This window comes from Pleurodeles waltl, chromosome 9 (genome assembly GCF_031143425.1).
Source record: "Pleurodeles waltl isolate 20211129_DDA chromosome 9, aPleWal1.hap1.20221129, whole genome shotgun sequence".
Classification (NCBI taxonomy): Eukaryota; Metazoa; Chordata; class Amphibia; order Caudata; family Salamandridae; genus Pleurodeles; species Pleurodeles waltl.
Genome location: NC_090448.1, coordinates 638,826,130 through 638,847,280, shown reverse-complemented (window position 1 = coordinate 638,847,280; position 21,151 = coordinate 638,826,130). Strand labels below are relative to the sequence as shown.

At 43.4% G+C, this 21,151-nt stretch overlaps 1 protein-coding gene across 2 annotated transcripts in view; it reads left to right on the top strand.

The window, feature by feature from the left end:
* PPP5C (protein phosphatase 5 catalytic subunit) overlaps positions 1–16,323 on the top strand; it is a 269,413-nt gene extending 253,090 nt beyond the window's left edge. For both annotated transcript variants that reach the window (XM_069207677.1, XM_069207678.1), the window contains exon 13: positions 13,142–16,323. In XM_069207677.1, coding sequence (XP_069063778.1) covers positions 13,142–13,204 — 63 coding nt within the window. In that variant the 3' untranslated portion in view covers positions 13,205–16,323. The remainder of the gene's footprint in view (positions 1–13,141) is intronic.
* Positions 16,324–21,151: the final 4,828 nt, after the last annotated feature.

Sequence of the window (21,151 nt, the reverse complement as noted above, 5' to 3'; positions counted from 1 at the left end):
GGGACATTGGGCTAGAAGTAAAATGTCGTCGAGGTAAACAATTAATCGAATTCCCTGAGCCCTGAGGTGTTCCACCACCGGTTTGAGAACCTTGGTGAAGCACACAGGGCTGAGGAAAGACCGAATGGAAGGGTAGTGAATTCGAAAGTTTGATCGCCCCAGAAAAACTGAAGAAAACGTCTGTGGGGTGGATAGACAGGGATAGTAAGGTAGGCGTCTTTTAAGTCGAGGCGAGCCATCCAATCTAAGGGGCGCAAAATATCTCGAAGAAAGTGGATTCCTTCCATTTTGAAGTGGCGATACACAAGCCACTCGTTGAACTCTTTTAGATTGATGACTGGCCGACGACCGCCATCCGTTTTGTCCACTAAAAAGATGTTGCTTATGAAACCCCTCGGATGTGGGGTTGTTGGACAAATGGCTTGTTTTTGTAATAAATCTGTAATTTCGGAATCTACTAAAAGGGAATCTTGTGAAGAAAACACTAGGAGTTTTGGAAGCGAAATTTGTGTGGGAGTTCCCACAAACTCTATATGGAAACCTTGAACTGTTTGTAAGACCCATGCATCTTGTGTAATTTGATTCCATTCGTGGATGAAACTCGCCAAACGACCCCCTACTTTTAGAAGGGAAGAAGGGAGAACACTTACCGTAAGAGGCTGATGTTGACGATCCTCTGCCACCACGATGTCTGAAACGCCTGGCCCTTGTCGGGTAGAAGTTGGCAAAACGGTTGTTATCCTGGAACTGAGTTTGCTTGGAGCCTTGCCCCCTGAAGGAGTTGGTTGAATATGGGCGGCCGGACGAGCGGCCCCTTCCTCGACCGGCCCCATGGAAAATCCGAGTGGGAAAAACTTTCTTCATTGAAAAATGCGCCTTGTCCAGGGACGTGAAAGTATTAACAAATTTCCCTAACTCTTTTATGAAAGGTTCGCCAAACAAACCTCCTTGCGCTATTGGACCTGCTTCAGAATCAGCTAGGTCCCCCAGTTTGGGATCCACTTTAATTAATAAAGAACGTCTGCGTTCAGTGGAAAGGGCGCAGTTAGCATTTCCCAAAAAAATTATAGCGCGTTGTGCCCAACCTGGGAGAACCTCAGGAGAAATTATAGCGTCAGAAGATTTAGCATCTTCTGCCATGTCCAAAATTTTTGTCAATGGTCCCAAGACATCAAGTAGCTTATCTTGACATGCTCTCCAGGACCTATCAATCCCTTTCTTAGGATCTTTTATAAACTTCTGCAGGAAGGTAGACATCTTGGGGTCTAAATCCGGGGTAATGGCCACTTTGTCTGCCAAAGATGGTCGTGGACACTCAGCTCGAAGCCAGTTACGAGAATCTTTCTCCAGCGGTTTCCTTATACGTGACGCAACATAAAGTGCCACCTTGTCAGATGGCGCCCATTCAGACGATCTCGGATGGATAATGTCGTCAGGATCCAACATGTCTGAGATTTGAGCAGATTGTGAACCAGAAGGAAGCCCTGATTTGGATGGACTGGCATCCGCTTCCTGCTCCCCTGACAAATCACTGTGAAGGAGAGCTGGTGACAAAGGCCTTGAAGGAAAAGAAGAATCCGAAGGAGAGTTCAGAGAATTCCTGACTCTATCAAAAAGGTCCGCATCAAAGCCCGATTCACGAGGACGTTTATTTGGAGGGGCGTCTGCAAAAACATCATTGGATGCAGGTGGAGCAGAAGGAATAACAGGAGGGGATGAAAGTTTTGCGCATTCGCGCGCTATCTGTTGTGACAGTCTGTCCTCAAGAGGACCAATTGCTTCCGAGACGGCTCTATAAATGGACGCGTCCACCGCATCAAAAAATTCCTCCTCCTCATTAGGATCCATATCCATTCTTTTTTTTTTTTTTTTTTTTTTTTTTTTAGTATATATATATATATATATATATTTATATATATATATATATATATATATATACTTATATTTGTATATAACTGGGCGTCAGTTGACAGAAAAAAAGAGTGTCTAAGCACTCAAGAGTAAGAGGCTAAAGCCAGGGACAATTACACCCCAGTGCACTGAAATAATCTAAAAAGGGGTTGTTTGCCTGGGAGAATGTCCCAAAAAAAGGCAGTGTAATAATAATAAAGTAATAAACCCCAAAGGGTTAAGTATGAAGGACAAAATATATATACAAATAATGCCAATACCGACCCCTGTAGGGGCGTCAAAGCCTTTTTTCTTCTCTTTCCTTTGAAATTAGTTACGGACCCAGCAGGGCGTCGCTCTCCAGGCAAAGAAATCTATGTAAACAAACGAGCGCGCGTCGAGAAGAAACACTCTCGCTGCGCTCTGAGGAGAAAATACGTGCGCTGCACTCAGCGCGTCTCCTCGTCCGTTGTTACGGTTGCCTTGGTTACCTTCCCGACAAGCGCCCTCTGACGGTTGTCGGGAAGGAAAAGTGCACCACAATGATAAAAACGGTCGCGAAGGAGCGAAAAACGCTCCCGCGAACCCGATAACCTGAAAGGAGTAAACAATAATTAAAAAGGTACAATAAAATGAGCCTAAACCAATAAATTACTGTTAGAAAGTACAGAGCTGGAAAAAATCGACTTATCTCGGCTGCGAGCAGCGAAGAAAGAGGAGGACTCAACACAAACAAGGGACTACATTATGGACTGCCTTTTCTTTTAATTGGACAAAAATTCTTACTGTTTATTGGTTATCACTGTACTCATTTTTCCCAATGGTTCATGGGACTTGGAGTTTGTATTAATTACTTGGCTGCTCATTTAATAAAGTGGAGACAGCAAGGCATAATCCTCGCCTCCGGTCCTGACATAGAATCTCATCCTGTCTAAGATTGCGGTAAATATTAATAATTGCTATGTGGGAACCTGAAGGACAGATACTGAGCTTTTTAGGAAACTTCCCAGGACCATCTACCTCAGGGGCTCCCTTCACCAAGTGTCAGAAAATGTGACCCATCTGCCCTTAACAGGACCATCTTTAACACACATGCAGATACATTTTAGGATTGGCCACCTAAGGTCGAAGTCCAGAGAAGGTTCAACGTGAGCTTAGGTGGTAATTGTCTAGGTATTTTTCAGCATTTAAGGGTCTCACAAATGGCCTGAATGACACAGCTGAGACCAAATATTTTTCACTGTCATCGAACCAGAATTCAACTTCCTGGTCGTCCTTTGCACCAAGAGTAATTATGTCAGAGAGCTTATGGATTAGAAAGGGTAGTGGAACAAGCTTATAAATGGCCGTTATCTCAGCAGTAGTACATTGAGTAAGCTAGAGGATTCTGTTCAAATGGAGCCAGTGTACTCTCTGCAGCCTGGTGTGGTACCTTCACTACAGAAACGTTTAACACTTTCTCTGCTTCGAGAGAGAAAAGCCCCCAGGTAGGAGACCAACGTAATGTCCGATCTAGGTGGATGGATGGGTGTACATGGTATTTCTATAGTGCGGACCTTGCTAAGAGGAAGCAGACCACTTTACACGGGAAATTGACAGTCAGCTACGTCCATTCCTCTGCTGTAAAAGCAAGCATTATAATACACCAGAGCAGCAAACAAATTTTGATTTTGGACTATTCCTTTTTCAGTGTTCAGAATCTGTCCACAGGAGGTTTTCCTCAGGTATTTTGGCTTCCCACAAAATCCCCTAAAGTAGGCATGGAACTTAATATGATAAGTTATCCCACAGGCTGAAACCACAATTCTCATCAAACTTTGCACCCATAAGGTCAAGCACACCCACTGTTACTGCTAGTACTGCCCATCTTAAAATCTACTGTGGAAACCTTTAGTTCTTTCTTCCACTATGGGGCCACAAAGAGAAGACAAGAAAATAAATCTGGCATGTCTGATGACGTCCTCATTTTCCTTAAAGTGAAACTTGTCGAACACATTGATAAACCTTGTGTTTTAAAAAGTTTGTCTGGTCAGCTGCGTGCTCAGCTCTTCCAGACTAGCAGAGCAGTCAGATGAATTTAATAGGAAATAATAGTGTGTCAGAACAGATTTTGCAGCTTTGCAAGTAATGAGCTCTTTCACCCTTCTTAGACAATACCTTATTGAGACAATTATTACAAGTTCCGATCATATAATAAATGTTATAAACACTGCTGATCTCTCAACTCAGAGCCACTGGTGTATTATCATACTAAGTCAAATCTTGTGGCTCCGAGTAATCAAACTTCACTCAGATGCTTAACAAAAACCTAATGCTCCCTTTTTAAGGTGGTTCTTGTTTTGGAGCTCACCTTGAGTAGGAAATTCATAAAAGGAAAGATAGTGATATCCTGAAGAGCAGGTGCTTGAAAAATAGTAAGCAGTACACCTGGATGCATGTGTACTATTGGAAAAAGCTACAAAATCAGATATCTGAGAATTTCCTCCTGGGTGCATGCGGTATGGTCATCTGTTCTGCCTTGAGAGGACACCATCATCTGGGAAGAGAAATGTCCTTCTCTTAAGGGCATCTTATGTAGTCAAGTGTAAAATTATGCATCTGTGGGGGAAGCAGGTTGATGCTAAAACATGCCAAGAACAGGCTAATCCTGACTTTTTATCAATAGATGTGCATTTGTGTACTAGCACTACGCATGGTAGGTGGTTTTGTGTGCATTTTTTTTCACATTGACAATGATTAAACAATTTTTAGAGGATAATTAAAATGTGGAAGAAAGAGGCAGACTCAGTTAAAGTGCCCCTGCTACACCTTATGAATTCAGTATAGAATTGGCAACTTAGTTTAAACATAAATGTAAAGCACATTATCATTATGGGTCACAGGTACGAAGCCTTCTTAAGGTCTCATCTGCCAATTTGTGAACGCAAAATTACATCTTTATATGTTCCAAGGCCAAATAGCGGTTGAGTAGCCTGTTTCCAATTGCAATTTGGTTTTGCAAGTCTGTAGTAGGATGGAGCGTGTTAAGGGCATCCCTGCCTAATTCTGAATTGCAGTGGTATGTATGAATGTATGCAACCGAAATGCAGTCACAAAACATTCAAACTTTAGTGCCAACTCACAGTTGGTGGTAACAAATCTTCAAATGGGAAGGGTCCCAAGGGACCCCTTCCCTTTTGAGAATATTTGTAAATATATTTTTTTTTATGCTTCCTGTTTTCTTTAAAGTAAAACGGTCTGTATTAAATAAATAAAAAAAAATATATATATATATATATTTAAAAGCAGTCAGACATTGTGGTCTGCTGACCCCAGCACGCCACCATCCCTATGATTTTAGAGATTCTCAGTGGGTTGCAAACAGAGACCTACCTCATTAATATTCATAAGGTAGGTCTAATTGTGACACACTGAGAATCACAAAACTTGTTTGACATATTTTACATTGGTGTTTCTGATGACCAAATAGCGAATCGCAAAGATTCGCTATTTGAAAATCACAAACTATTACCTTTGTCCATGTGGCCCTTTATCTCTTCAAATATTGCCTTTCTTGAAGCTGTAATAGAAGGATAATGTAAATTGTGGGACAGTGAGAGAAGTACAGGTTGCATGCATCGATTACCTCATTACTGTATTTCATCAAATTAAGATGTGGCTGAACTTATCCCTCATTCTTTCTTAACGTTACTTGAGGTTTCATTGACCTTTTCCATTCCCAATCTGACATCTGCAGTGAAGAGAGTGCTTCAAATGTGGGATATTGAGAGTCTTGAAATATCTAGATAAAAGAAAGACAAACATAAGGAAGAACAACTTTTTCTGCCTTATGGGTGTACGTACCCTGGCTTCCCATCTTTATAGCATTCTTTTTCTAGGCGAGCAGTTAAAGGGAGTTAAAGGGACAAGGCAGCATTGGCTACAAATCAGTCCATCTAGTCCAAGTTGGTCCATGGATTTGCAAGCAATTATTGCACCGATTCTTATGTATGGGCCAATAGGTCAAGACTCTTCACACAACAGGTTTCCTTACTTATATTCTCGTGCTTGTCTGTTCGCCTTTCTTTGTAACTCTGTCGGTCTAGGGGGAGGACTGCTAATACTGTTTGCATATCTATAGGAAATCCTATGGTGGCGAAAAAAAGATTGCTTACTTGAAATTCTATGTTCGATGGCATCTGTCGCTGTAGATACGCATGTTTTGCAATAGCTCGCCATCTGGTGTTGGGCCGGAGTGTTACAAGTTGTTTTTCTTCGAAGAAGTCTTTCGAGTCACGGGACCGAGTGACTCCTCCTTTTGTCTCCATTGCGCATGGGCGTCGACTCCATCTTCGATTGTTTTTTTTCCGCCATCGGGTTCGGACGTGTTCCTGTCGCTCCCAGTTTCGGAACGGAAAGATAGCTAATTTCGGAAGATTTTCGTCGGTATTGTTGCGTTCGGGATCGGCGTAGTTAGATTCAACACCGCGTCGAAGGATCGAAGAGCTCCGGTGCCCTTCGGGGTAGTTTTTCGATCCCCCATCGGGGCCTGGTCGGCCCGACCGCGTGCTGAAGAACGCCGATGGAACGGACCCCGTTCCGTTTCTGCCCCAAATGCCACAATAAATACCCCTATACAGACCAAGTGTTGGTCTGTAACCTGTGCCTGTCACCTGAGCACAGTGAAGACACCTGCGAGGCCTGTCGTGCGTTCCGGTCCCGAAAGACACTCCGAGACCGTCGAGCCAGAAGACTTCAGATGGCGTCCGCGCCGACAGCCCACCGAGAGTTCGAGGAACAAGAAGAGGAGGGAACCTTTTCGATCCAAGAATCGGACTCCGAAGGATTCGACGATACACAAACCGTGAGTAAGACGTCGAAAACCACTCAGGAGAAGATTTACAAGGCCCAGGGGACGCCACTGCCACCAGGCCATGGCTCCACCCATAAATTCGGTGACCGACCGTTAGCACCGAAAAAGGCCCAAACAGTGCCGAGATCGTCCGACTCCGGTCGAGACATCGGCACGCAGCCTTCTCGGGACCGAGAAAGTGCTGGAGACAAGCATCGACACCGAGATGCCGGTGTAGACACGGCTCGACGCCGAGACAGCGGCCCCGAAGAAGATCGGCGCCGACAGGTTTCGGCCCCGAAAATGAAAAAAGTCACCTCGGAGCCGAAAAAGGACACAGACAGGGTTTCGGTTCGAAACAAACTGCAACCGACCCAGCTTCAGGCTCTTATACAGAAGAGCACTCGCTAACCTCCCAAATGCAAAAACATAGGTTTGAGGAAGAGCTACAATCAACTGATGTGGACCATACGCAAAAGCGTATTTTCATACAGCAGGGGACAGGAAAAATAAGCACCCTTCCCCCTATTAGAAGAAAGAGAAGGTTGGAGTTCCAAACTCAACAGACACCACAACCAAAAGTGGTGAAAAGAGTTACCCCACCACCCTCTCCTCCGCCCGTGGTTCACGTCTCACCAGCACAAACTCCATCACACTCCCCAGCTCACACCACCATGAGCCAGGGTGACCAAGATCAAGACGCATGGGACCTATATGACGCCCCAGTGTCAGATAACAGTCCGGAGGCATACCCTACGAAGCCATCTCCACCAGAGGACAGCACCGCGTATTCTCAAGTGGTGGCTAGAGCAGCACAATTTCACAACGTAAGCCTCCACTCAGAACAGGTCGAGGATGATTTTTTATTCAACACACTCTCCTCCACCCACAGCTCATACCAAAGCCTGCCTATGCTCCCTGGTATGCTCCGGCACGCAAAAGAAATCTTTAAGGAGCCGGTCAAAAGTAGGGCAATCACACCAAGGGTGGAAAAAAAGTATAAGACGCCTCCTACAGACCCGGTTTTCATCACTACACAGCTGCCACCAGACTCTGTCGTTGTAGGAGCAGCTAGGAAAAGGGCCAACTCCCACACATCTGGAGATGCACCACCCCCAGATAAAGAAAGCCGCAAGTTCGATGCAGCTGGTAAGAGAGTCGCAGCACAAGCTGCAAACCAGTGGCGCATCGCGAACTCCCAGGCACTACTTGCGCGCTATGACAGAGCCCATTGGTGGGCAACATCTCATTGAACATCTGCCCAAGGACTTACAAAATAGGGCAAAACAAGTGGTTGAGGAGGGACAGACCATTTCCAACAACCAGATCCGCTCCTCCATGGACGCTGCAGATACAGCTGCACGGACAATTAATACATCGATAACTATCAGAAGGCATGCATGGCTGGAACGTCTGGATTTAAACCAGAGATTCAACAAGCAGTTCTCAATATGCCTTTTAACGAAAAAGAACTGTTCGGTCCAGAAGTGGACACAGCGATTGAGAAACTCAAAAAAGATACGGACACTGCCAAAGCCATGGGCGCACTCTACTCCCCGCAGAGCAGAGGGAATTACAGCACATTCCGTAAAACACCCTTTAGAGGGGGGTTTCGGGGTCAGAGCACACAAGCCAGCACCTCACAAGCAACACCGTCCAGTTACCAGGGACAGTATAGAGGAGGTTTTCGGGGACAATATAGAGGAGGGCAATTCCCTAGGAATAGGGGAAGATTTCAGAGCCCCAAAACCCCTACTACTAAACAGTGACTCACATGTCACTCACCCCCTCCACACAACACCAGTGGGGGGAAGAATAAGTCATTATTACAAAGCATGGGAGGAAATCACTACAGACACTTGGGTTCTAGCAATTATCCAACATGGTTATTGCATAGAATTTCTACAATTCCCTCCAAATATACCACCAAGAGCACAAAATTTGACAAAACATCATTCCAATCTCCTGGAGATAGAAGTACAGGCACTATTGCAAAAGAATGCAATCGAATTCGTGCCAAACACACAAATAAACACAGGAGTTTACTCACTGTACTTTCTGATACCAAAGAAGGACAAAACGCTGAGACCAATCCTAGACCTCAGAGTAGTGAACACTTTCATCAAATCAGACCACTTTCACATGGTCACACTACAAGAAGTATTGCCATTGCTAAAACTACACGACTACATGGCAACTTTAGACCTCAAGGATGCTTATTTCCATATACCAATACACCCATCGCACAGGAAATACCTAAGGTTTGTATTCAAGGGCATACATTACCAATTCAAGGTACTGCCTTTCGGATTAACAACTGTACCAATAGTCTTTACCAAATGTCTAGCGGTAGTCGCTGCACACATAAGAAGGCAGCAAATACATGTGTTCCCATATCTAGACGACTGGCTAATCAAGGCCCATTCGTTAATAGAGTGCTCAAATCACACAAATCATATCATACAAACCCTCTTCAAACTAGGGTTCACCGTCAACTTCACAAAATCCCAAATTCTGCCGCGCAAGGTACAACAATACCTAGGAACCATAATAGACACATCAAAAGGAGTAGCCACTCCAAGTCCACAAAGAATTCAAAATTTCAACACCATCATACAACGCATGTATCCAACACAAAGGATACAAGCAAAGATGGTACTACAACTCCTAGGCATGATGTCTTCATGCATAGCCATTGTCCCAAACGCAAGACTGCACATGAGGCCCTTACAACAGTGCCTAGCATCACAGTGGTCTCAAGCACAGGGTCATCTTCTAGATCTGGTGTTAATAGACCGCCAAACTTACCTCTCGCTTCTGTGGTGGAACAACATAAATTTAAACAAAGGGCGGCCTTTCCAAGACCCAGTGCCACAATACGTAATAACAACAGATGCTTCCATGACAGGGTGGGGAGCACACCTCGATCACCACAGCATACAAGGACAATGGAACGTACATCAAACAAGACTGCATATAAATCACATAGAACTTCTAGCAGTTTTTCAAGCACTAAAAGCTTTCCAACCAATAATAGTTCACAAATACATTCTCGTCAAAACAGACAACATGACAACAATGTATTATCTAAACAAGCAAGGGGGGACGCACTCCACGCAGTTAAGCCTGCTAGCACAAAAGATTTGGCGTTGGGCAATTCATAACCAAATTCGCCTAATAGCACAATTTATACCAGGGATCCAAAATCAACTCGCAGACAATCTCTCTCGAGATCACCAACAGGTCCACGAATGGGAAATTCACCCCCAAATTCTGAACACTTATTTCAAACTCTGGGGAACACCTCAGATAGACTTGTTTGCGACAAAGGAGAACGCAAAATGCCAAAACTTCGCATCCAGATACCCACACAAACAGTCCCAAGGCAATGCCCTATGGATGAACTGGTCAGGGATATTTGCTTACGCTTTTTCTCCTCTCCCTCTCCTTCCTTACCTGGTAAACAAACTCAGTCAAAACAAACTCAAACTCATATTAATAGCACCAACTTGGGCAAGACAACCTTGGTACACAACGCTGCTAGACCTATCAGTAGTACCCTGCATCAAATTGCCCAACAGGCCAGATCTGTTGACACAACACAACCAAAAGATCAGACACCCAGATCCAGCATCGCTGAATCTAGCAATCTGGCTCCTGAAATCCTAGAATTCGGACACTTGCAACTTTCCCAAGAATGTATGGAAGTCATAAAACAAGCCAGAAGGCCATCCACCAGGCACTGCTATGCAAGTAAATGGAAGAGGTTTGTTTGCTACTGCCATATTAATCAAATACAACCATTACACACAACTCCAGAACATGTAGTGGGTTACTTGCTTCACTTACAAAAATCTAACCTGGCTTTCTCTTCCATTAAAATACACCTGGCAGCAATATCTGCATACCTGCAGACTACCTATTCAACTTCCCTATATAAGATACCAGTCATTAAAGCATTCATGGAGGGCCTTAGGAGAATTATACCACCAAGAACACCACCTGTTCCTTCATGGAACCTAAATGTTGTCCTAACTAGACTTATGGGTCCACCTTTTGAACCCATGCACTCCTGCGAAATACAGTTCCTAACCTGGAAGGTGGCATTTCTCATCGCCATTACTTCCCTAAGAAGAGTAAGCGAGATTCAGGCGTTTACAATACAGGAACCTTTTATACAACTACACAAGAATAAGGTCGTCCTAAGGACCAATCCTAAATTTTTGCCAAAGGTTATTTCACCGTTCCATCTAAATCAATCAGTGGAACTTCCAGTGTTCTTTCCACAGCCAGATACCGTAGCTGAAAGGGCACTACATACATTAGATGTTAAGAGCATTAATGTATTACATTGACAGAACAAAGAACATCAGAAAGACTAAACAACTATTTATTGCATTTCAAAAACCTCATGCAGGAAACCCAATATCAAAACAAGGTATAGCCAGATGGATAGTTAAATGCATCCAAATCTGCTACCTTAAAGCTAAACGACAGCTGCCCATTACACCAAGGGCACACTCAACCAGAAAGAAAGGTGCTACCATGGCCTTTCTAGGAAACATCCCAATGCAAGAAATATGTAAGGCAGCCACATGGTCTACGCCTCACACATTCACCAAGCACTACTGTGTAGACGTGTTATCCGCACAACAAGCCACAGTAGGTCAAGCCGTATTAAGAACATTATTTCAGACTACTTCCACTCCTACAGGCTGATCCACCGCTTTTTGGGGAGATAACTGCTTACTAGTCTATGCAAAACATGCGTATCTACAGCGACAGATGCCATCGAACTGAAAATGTCACTTACCCAGTGTACATCTGTTCGTGGCATCAGTCGCAGTAGATTCGCATGTGCCCACCCGCCTCCCCGGGAGCCTGTAGCAGTTTGGAAGTTACCTTCAACTATTTGTATATGTATCATCTCAACCTTAAATAGGTGCATACTTAGTCACTCCATTGCATGGGCACTATTACTACAATTCAACTCCTACCTCACCCTCTGCGGGGAAAAACAATTGAAGATTGAGTCGACGCCCATGCGCAATGGAGACAAAAGGAGGAGTCACTCGGTCCCGTGACTCGAAAGACTTCTTCGAAGAAAAACAACTTGTAACACTCCGGCCCAACACCAGATGGCGAGCTATTGCAAAACATGCGAATCTACTGCGACTGATGCCACGAACAGATGTACACTGGGTAAGTGACATTTTCATTCTGCATCATGAATGGTTTCTGCAGACTCATACACGCCCCTTTAACACTCCATACATTCAGGAAAATAGTTGGTTAGATCATTCTCCAATATGACTTTTTAAAACGAAGTAGGGAACTTGATCTGGAAAGAAAGTCTGCAGAATTCGTAAAGGAACAATGTCAACGTTTCTTATATAAACTACAGTGCCTCTGGACAATATTTACAGATGCATTTTTTCTTGGGCATAATGGTTAAAAATAAATGCTTTTATAGTCTCCTGTATTTTATAATGCCTACTGAATTTCTGAGTGTTAAAGAAAATACAGGAAATGTTGCCTTTTTTGCACGTTGTCTCTTTTTATAAGGTTATTTTGAATATAAATTCACATTTTATGTTAAGAAATGTATTCTGGTAACCCAGACATAGGTGGGGAACTTACGTTTATTAATTCTAGAAAGTACCCACCATGAAAAAACTAATAGTACATTTAAGTCATGTAAATTTAATATTTTTAGCTTTCCCATGAGTTTTAGGAAATGGAGGCGTCCCTGGACTCTTAACGTAGTGTTTTTGTAGTAAGGTAAGATGCATTCTCTGCTCTCCATCACTGAGGCAAGTGAGAGGGTAGAAAGACACTACTTATTCATTACTACTTACATGTATTTACGAAGGGAAGGACAGAGAGAGGAGTGTGAGGATATCTTTTTTGATATTGTTGATAGCAAGGGAAGGACGAAAAAGGGTTGCCTAGATCCATGATACCTCTCCACCAACAGACCCTCTGGTTGTGATTAGGTAGTGTGGTTGTAGTGTGCTGATGATGGATCAATATACAACATGTTCTTGTACAGGAGTTAGGAGCCAATACGCCGATTCTGGGTTTCAAGAGACTACCTAGAAGTTTCGAGCTTCAGTCTTGATAAATCATTTGGAAACCATAGGTAGAAAAACAACCCAGTTTTTTACTTTTACCCTTGCATAATCCATGTAGTTGCAAAGCAGCTTAAGCCAGTGTACCAGGTGATTATAGATCCCTGTGATATCTTGATCAGTGTCTTGGGGAGTAGTTATTTAAATTGTGCCCACCGGATCTCATTGTCACTTACCTTGAGAGTCTTTCTTTCCTGTAGATGTGACAGATGACTGAAGCTACTGCCGAGTAGCACACTTCATAGTTGGTAAAGAAAACAACGATGTATTTTTCTTTTTTTTCCTCTAGCCTCACCCGAATGTCAAGCCCATGGCATATGCCAACTCGCTGCTCCAGATGGGGATGATGTAGCAGCTGTGCCCTCCATGCTGTATAGCCGGACTGTTCCCTAAGCCTTCCCCTCCACATCCGCTGGCCCAAGCCTCCATGGTGTGTGTGTGTCGGGGAAGTGAGGGTAGATCTCCATGGACAGCAGACAGGAGGTGGAGTTAACCCAGTGTGATTCTGTGTACTGGCTTTGCTGGGACCGACCCAAGAAAGGAAGAACTACTGTGATCTTTGGTGATTCCTGTGACAACTTCTTACTCTGAAAGAAGGACCCTCTACTGGCCAGTGCCACATCTAGTACTGGAGAGCAATACTTGGGGTGAAGCTAATAAACTTAATTGCAGTACCCTTTGGACTTTTTGAAGTGGAGGGAGGGCAAAGTGTATTCAAGAGAGAACCTCGCTGATGTAGAACACCGTTGCAAACAAAAGAGCAGTAGGCTTCTGGTATCCCCAGTATTTTTTTAATAGGTTGCCACAAAGTTTGTATTTCCATCGGGAGGTGGGCAGATGATGTTTTGACTGATGGTTCACTTGCAAGTATCGTTGCTGCAGACATGAATCTGCTGTTTTTAATCCAAAGGTCATGGGTTTTCTTGTTTTGTTCCATCCGGTTCCTCCGTGAATGAACATGTCTCTTCCTCTAGTGCTGCTGCTTCTACTCTTCTAGGTGTCGAAACCTCGGTGTCCTATGGGCAAAACCGAGGTTACAGTGAAGAATGGTGGAATGACTGCTCCAAGTCCAGCTTTCATCCTTCAGCCAGGCCCTGGGGGCATGATGGGAGTAAGATGTGCAGTGTTATTTATTGTGTGTTGTTTTACCCCACTCACTAGTTCTGCTATCGACCTATGGGAGGCTAACTAAGGTGGCGAGGTAACCTGGGTGGGTGGGGTGAAATGAAGCATGGGAACACTAGCACATGTTTATGAGGCCACTAGCATTCTTCTGTCTCCTTGGTCAGTAGTGATTGAAATTTATTATTTTCACTTATTAAGTGATATCTTGAAGGTGCTTTATTTAAATGTGTCTCAGTTGAACTCCCCAACCATGTAGGTATGTTTTTAAAAAAGATGCTCAAGCTTGTTGCTATCGGGTGTATCATTGGCAAGTGCTCCTGGTAGGTTAAGATTTCAGTGGCCTTGGCGACTGAACAGTTGTATCTACCTCTACTTGAGATTCATATAGAGAGGTGATGGAGCACATAGGCACTGTTTGGTGGTAGCATGCATTGTAGCTATATGTTCACTCTCCACTATACTTGCTTCATATGATGCCATGAGAGCCCACCCTTATTTCTAGCATCTTTCACTAGAAATCTTCCAGAGCTAGTTGACCCGCATTCTTTACAAACTAGTCTGTCAATGCCTTGAAAGGTCTGCCAGTTCTAGTCGCTCTTCTTGAATGCTGATAGTGTTTGTACCTATTAGTGCCACTGGATTTATGTGGTGTGGAAACCTATTAAGGTTGCAAAGCGAAATATGAAACCAGACATCTACTCAATCTTTCAGTCTGACGTTTCTAGATTTCCACTGCTTATCTCTGACTCATTTACCTTTCACTCTCCTATTCTACTGGTAAATTCACCTAAACGTCTCCTCCAGCCAGTATACAGCTTTTACAAAGGGACTTTCAGCCGGTCAGTATAGTATACTTTATATTCTGTCACATTAGGGTTAACAGTCATCTCTCACTTAAGTAATAACCTGCAGTCTCCTTTCCTTGCACAAATAATGCAGGCTAGTATGGCTGGTAGAACCAGAGAACCATAGTATTACCAAAGGGCAGTGCTGGGATAAACTGCAATTGCTGTGAACCTTCCAGCCCAGTGAAAATGCCACGGGAATGGGCATTATGCAACAATAACAGAGTTATGAGTGAAGCACTTTGATACTGTAGTTCTGACGTGATTTTGTTCACTGACAGAAAAGGTGTTGGAGAAATAACTTGCAATCCCGTTATTTGATGTATGTTTGCTTACTATCGAATGATTCCTTGTGTGCCAGTGGAGCCAGCTACAAGTTTGAATGTGATTTTAAGATGGGGAAACACGTACTTTGGGTAACCATATCTCTAGCAAAAAATACCATGCCCATCTAAACCCCCCCCTTATTGTCTGCCAAGTAAAAAATATATTCATTTGTTAGCACCCAGTGACCACCTTGAGAGAATAAGAGCAACAAACCTGCAAATCTTGGTATGGGCAGGAAGTTTAACATTAGCGTGTTGTCACGTGATGTATCCTTAGCGGACTGAGAGTCACAGATTAATTGAATCCAAAAAGTATTTGTTCTGTACACCAAAGGCATTCTGTGGACTGGGGCATTTGCATTTAGCTTGTCGTTTTGTTTCATAATATGAATAGGGGGGTATATTCTGCTCCAACACAGGGTGAAACATTAACTTTAACTGCAGAATGTAGTGCTTCAAAAATAGTCATGTCAGTTAAATGGAGAGAAGCAGTTCTGTGATAACAGGAAGTTTACCTGGAAATGGCTAATAAGTTGAACAAAAGGGGTTTAGGGATTAGAACATGCAGCAGGCTCTCCTTTTCAAATACTAATTTCCTCTGTTTTCCCTGGTCTTCCGGCGATGGTAAACTTAGCGTCCAGGTGACCCCCGCCTGCCCTCCCAAAATCAGGGAGTAAATTACTGTCATAGCGAATCATCCATTTGATTTATTTTTTAGCAGTTCCAAATGCGATGACCCTCTTAGCCGTGTTGCAGTCAGTGCCACAAACAAACAGCAAGAAATCGATCGGGTGCCACAGTAGTTTCAAATAGCACGGGCTGCCAGGGTCTAGTAAGATGGAAAACCTTTTTCACTGACCATTGTGTGAAAGGCACCGTAGAGTCCAGTACATCAGTGTTGGTCTATGTGATGATTGTGAGTCCTACGGTGTTAGTAAATACTTATATCCTCATCGTGGTGACAGAATGGTAATTGAGGCCCCCCCTCTTATTTTTTGCACTGATGGTCTCCTGTCCATTAGGCCCCTGATTTTTCGAGAGAACGCTTTTGCCAATTAAGGTTCATTCTCCACATGAAGGCACTTGTGTATACCAGCTCAGACGGGTTTGCTCTCCTCCTAAACGCACACGTATTCTGCTATTTTACTGTCTGTAATTAAATATCTTAAAGTGAATTCGTTTGATTGTGTTGCTGTATTTTCTTTTTTTAAACTCTTGGGGTAGAGGTGCGAACTCATACCAGCACGTGCTGGCTACCGTCATTGACAAACATGCTTGTAGCTAAGCACATTTTGAAGGAAAGTGAGACTGATTGAAATATGAGAATGAAACGTTACCTATTATTCCGGTTGTCGTAGAGGCGTACCGTTGCATATATTTCTACCCATTGCAGGATCCCAAGAAAAGTTTTAAAAATGCTTTGAAATATTAAAATACGTATGAAGAAAGCAGTCATAGGAGGAAGCATTTGTGTGCTTTCAGTGCAATCAATGAACTCTTCATCACTTGTTGCAGAGGACTTTTTGCTGGAAAAAATAACACAAGTGCATTGAAAATTGAAAAACCGTAGCAAAAAATGCTACTTATTTTCTTGACCGTTAATATGAATAAAAACTGACATTCACTACCAATGATTATAAAAGTAGTACTGTCCCTTCATGCATTGCAAAGTCAGATCAGTTTTGGAGATTATTCAGAGAAAGGGTCTACGTAGAATATATCCTTGGCAGAAATACCTTGAATTTTAAGTATACCTTTCCATCGAGGAGGCCCTCATAATTGTAAGCAGTTGCATTGATTGGCGAGTTTATACTATGCATCTGAGATCGATCTGAAGCATTGTGTGGTTTGTAAACTGTTACTTATGCTCATAGTGGAAAAGTGTGGCTCAATGGTTAGAGTGGCAGACCCTGATGCAGAAATCTGGCCCGGGACCAGGGTTCAATTCCCACCGCAACGGGTCTTGGGCTCAATTTCCTCGGACCTAATAATTTTCGCATCGGTGCCTGATCTAATTCATGGGTCCCACTCTGTAACTCTGGGCAATAGCTTGCTTAATCTCCACAACGGCCCCAACAGCGCTGGGATGCCTGGCTTCACCTTGGAGGTTGCCCAGGAGTGGGCACCTCACAGGGAAAAGCCGGGAGGGGTTCCACAGCGGTATGCGTACAGCGCCTTGAGTCCCTAACGGGTGAGTAGTGCGATATACAAGTACGAAGTTTACAGTTTACAGATTATGCACTGAGGTCTGACCCACACAGATAATCCCTCCTGGAGTCTGTCTTTGCAATACAATTTAGCCAACATTTGAACTAATGTCCAGGTTTCAATTATGCATTATCTGTTGGTAATGGATATGGTCCCTTATAAAATCAGCTGTAGCTGCTTCCTCCCTTATAGCGAGAGCTTTGGATGTGTTTGTGGGAGATCTACCAGCTATTTGGTTACATATTCCAACTAACAAACTCAAATATCCTCTGCTCAAATTAACACATAATAATACTAATACTCTACTCATATTTCCCTACACTGATCCACCACTAACTCCTTTTGGATTCCGGAGTAACGTGCTACTCGCTGAAAAGCGCTTCAACGCATTGTCGGGGGTAGTAAGTGCTATATAAATACTATTACAATACAGTATAATGATAAATTGAATTATCCCGCCTAGTTTTGGATTCCTGGTGGAACCCAAGCCAGTGAAATGGTTACATAGTTAAAAAGGAGCTGCTTAGATGTGCACACTGCTTCAGGATTTGCTTGGTAATAGCTGAGATTCTATGTAGGACTGTGGCAAAAATACTCTCATTGTAGCCAAAGGTACATTAATGGAAGAAAAATGAAGGTCTGATCGGCCAGATAAGGAGGTAAGACAATAAAGTGTCTTCTTGGAAATCTGAGACCACATGACTCTCTAGTCACCATATTCAAAACCGTTTCAATTTGATGGCCTATGGTGCTTTTCAAGAAAGCATTTTGCTTCTTCAAGGATGTTTATGCAGTCATGTGAAAGATTCAGCTAGCTTTACTGCAATTCCTGAATAGCCAAGTCAAGCTCAGCGACTGAAACATGGAGTGAAGGATTTTGCCTGACATCATTGAAAGAATGTCCAGCATTCACTGTGGATAGGCTATAGGTGAATTAGGCTTATGTACCCCACAAACAAAATTCGTCACTAGCACTGCAGGTTATCATTGGGTAGTACTGTTTCTGTCTGGTAATTGCATTCCCCAGTCTTGCCATTTTGTTTTCCTTTGGTTGCAAGTAGACCCAAATCTGCAGTTCCCCACAATAAGATGATGATGTGAAACAATCAGTTGGCAGCCATTCATGCTCCTTCATCATATGCCTTCTGATTTCATCCACATTTAAGTTCCATAGACCAAGAGGTCTACTACCATGGTTTGGATAGTCCCCAATGACCCTCAACCACATTGTTTGGTTCTACTCCGACATAATTATTCTGATCTCCGATTAAATAAGTATTCTTCTAATTCTCCTTATTTGGTGATGTAATGCTTCACCCATCCTTCTTGTTAAGACTGTGGCAAAATTGTCTGACCTGAAGAGTGCTTCTCTAAACAAACTTCCTGAACCAATTTCATCTGACAACAACATGAGACACTAAAGGGATGTAGGGCAATTCATCTAATTCTCCTGATGTCTGCTCCCCTGGTTCACCAGGCAGCCTATTTTTTGGATTCAGGAAGATGTATGGCAATGAAGTAGTGGAAATAGGAGACTTCCCTGACTGCTGGGTGAGGGGTTATCCTGCGATGACGGTGCAGGTTCTGATTTGCAAAGTAAAACCTATACTGAATATTGTTTTCAAGATTTCTAAGTTCTTAATAACCTGTACAGGGCTAGAGGATTGATTTGGCATTGTTGCTATGGCGACTTAGGCCTTGAAGGAGGTATGTAGATTGTCGTCCTGGCACTAACCTATCTGCTGTTGTCTGTGATCAGTAGTTTTTCCTGGTAAAGGAAGACAAAGATACTATTGCTTTATACAAAGGCTACCACCACTGATATACATTTTAAGATGGAATTTATGCTATCAATTATTTGGAAGGTAATTTGTGGATTTGTCAAGACTAGGCATCTACTCCTGTGTTCCAGACAGTTTAGTAAGTATGATTTCAGTGTTAGAAACCTGTAGTTCCTCCCTAGAGGAACATTTGTAGCAGCAATATGTTAAAAGAAAATTGTCAGCTACAAATGAGCTTGTTTCAGTCTAATCCCTTGGCAGTTTGACCAGAAATACAAAATAGTACAGGATTAGATCCATCTTCAAATGTATTTGTCTGTTGTTGCTTATGGTTCAGGAGTCCATAGCTCTGGGTGATTACACTTTGCAAATTGTTCTGAGAATTGCGAAAATTGGATTTTGAACCAGAGCAGAAAAAGTGTACTAAGGCTACAGTCCAGGTTAGAGTTACTCTAAACAAACTTTGTTGCTTTGGGCACTCATATAAAGACCTCAGGGACAGTATGAATATCCAAAGTCAGATGCAGCATTTCAAATGAAAGAGAACTGAAGCAAATCTGGGACATCATCCGCTGGTACTTATGTGATGAGGCTCATGATACAACGGCAATGCTGTAAGTGTGGAATGTCAGCCATTACTTTGCAATCCGGTTTATCGTGAGCCATTACGTCACAGTCAATGTATTGGGAGTACTTTTACGTGGCCAGTGCCTTTACATTCCATGGTTTTACTTCTGAAGTGCAGAACAAGCTGATTGATGGAATGCTTGAATTAATATCAGTGACTGGCAATCACTCAGGGTCGCATCCCAGCCTATCGGTCTTTGCTCACCATCCCACCTTAGGTAGGACCCAGCCATATGCAAATCAGTCTTGACCCTGCTCCTCATGGAAACAGTCCCGCCTGAACTGTTAGGCCAGGCCCTCCCTTTGTTAGCTGGTGCTGTGCTCCAGGAGATTGGGGGGTCCCGAGGCCAAAATCATCCCAGGCATCATGGCTTCACCTCCCCCCCCCACCCCTGCATATAGTGCTGGGCCCCAGGTGATGGGGTTCCTGGGGCTGAAATCGGCCTGCAAAGGGGACCCACGCGTTGGGTGCCTTTGGGGTGGGGGGGAAGGTCACAGGGCTGGTGCAGGGTTGGCTGCATGCGGTGGTTTGGATGCAAGGCCTGGCCGCAGGTCATGCCCTGTGGCCAACCCCACGCCGTGTGCAGCTGAAGTTGGATTAATGTATGATACTTAAATATTCCTTTACACAACAAAAAAACCTTAGGAATTCAATAAAAAACAAAAGTTTAGGGACTTTATAGTTAGGTTCAGATTTTACACATTCAAAACCATGGAAATTCAGCAGTCATAGTTACAGTTATCTCAAGTGACTATAAGTCATGCCCTAAGGAAAAAGTAACTCATACCCTCGCCATGCACTGCTAATTACCCCACGTGTAACATCACTCATGACATTTTTCTATGAAATCATTAATAATGTTGCAACATTTGCAATAAAATTATTGATGAGAAAACTCTGCATGAGGGAGGCCCCGGAGACCTACATTTTTATTTTTCCATATTGACGTGAGTCCAATGCACTTCATGCAGTCCCCCTACAACATGAAAACAATGCTTGGTGGTGCTCCGGCCTCTTCTAGGGGCACCACCAGGCTTATCAAAACAAATCAGTAAAAAGCCTTTGCAAGGCAATATGCAGTGCTCCCTGCTTGAAACAGGCTTAACAAATGAACGACTCATGCTGCAAACTTATTATTCTTTTAGAGAGTTTTGTTATTTTTGGGTGTCCCATTTTCCTCCCAGGACTTCCACAGTTTTAATTTTTCTAGGGGCTGTCTGGACCATGGTTTAATTTTGAATAACAGTGGTGCTCTAGTGCCCACCCAGGCCAGCCCACAGCATTTTTATGTTGGGGGCCATGGCGGGAGCTCCAGGTCCTCCGCGGTCCACCTTCTCTCTACAAGATGGGAGATGGCTATGCTTTATTATTATTATTTTTTTTTTT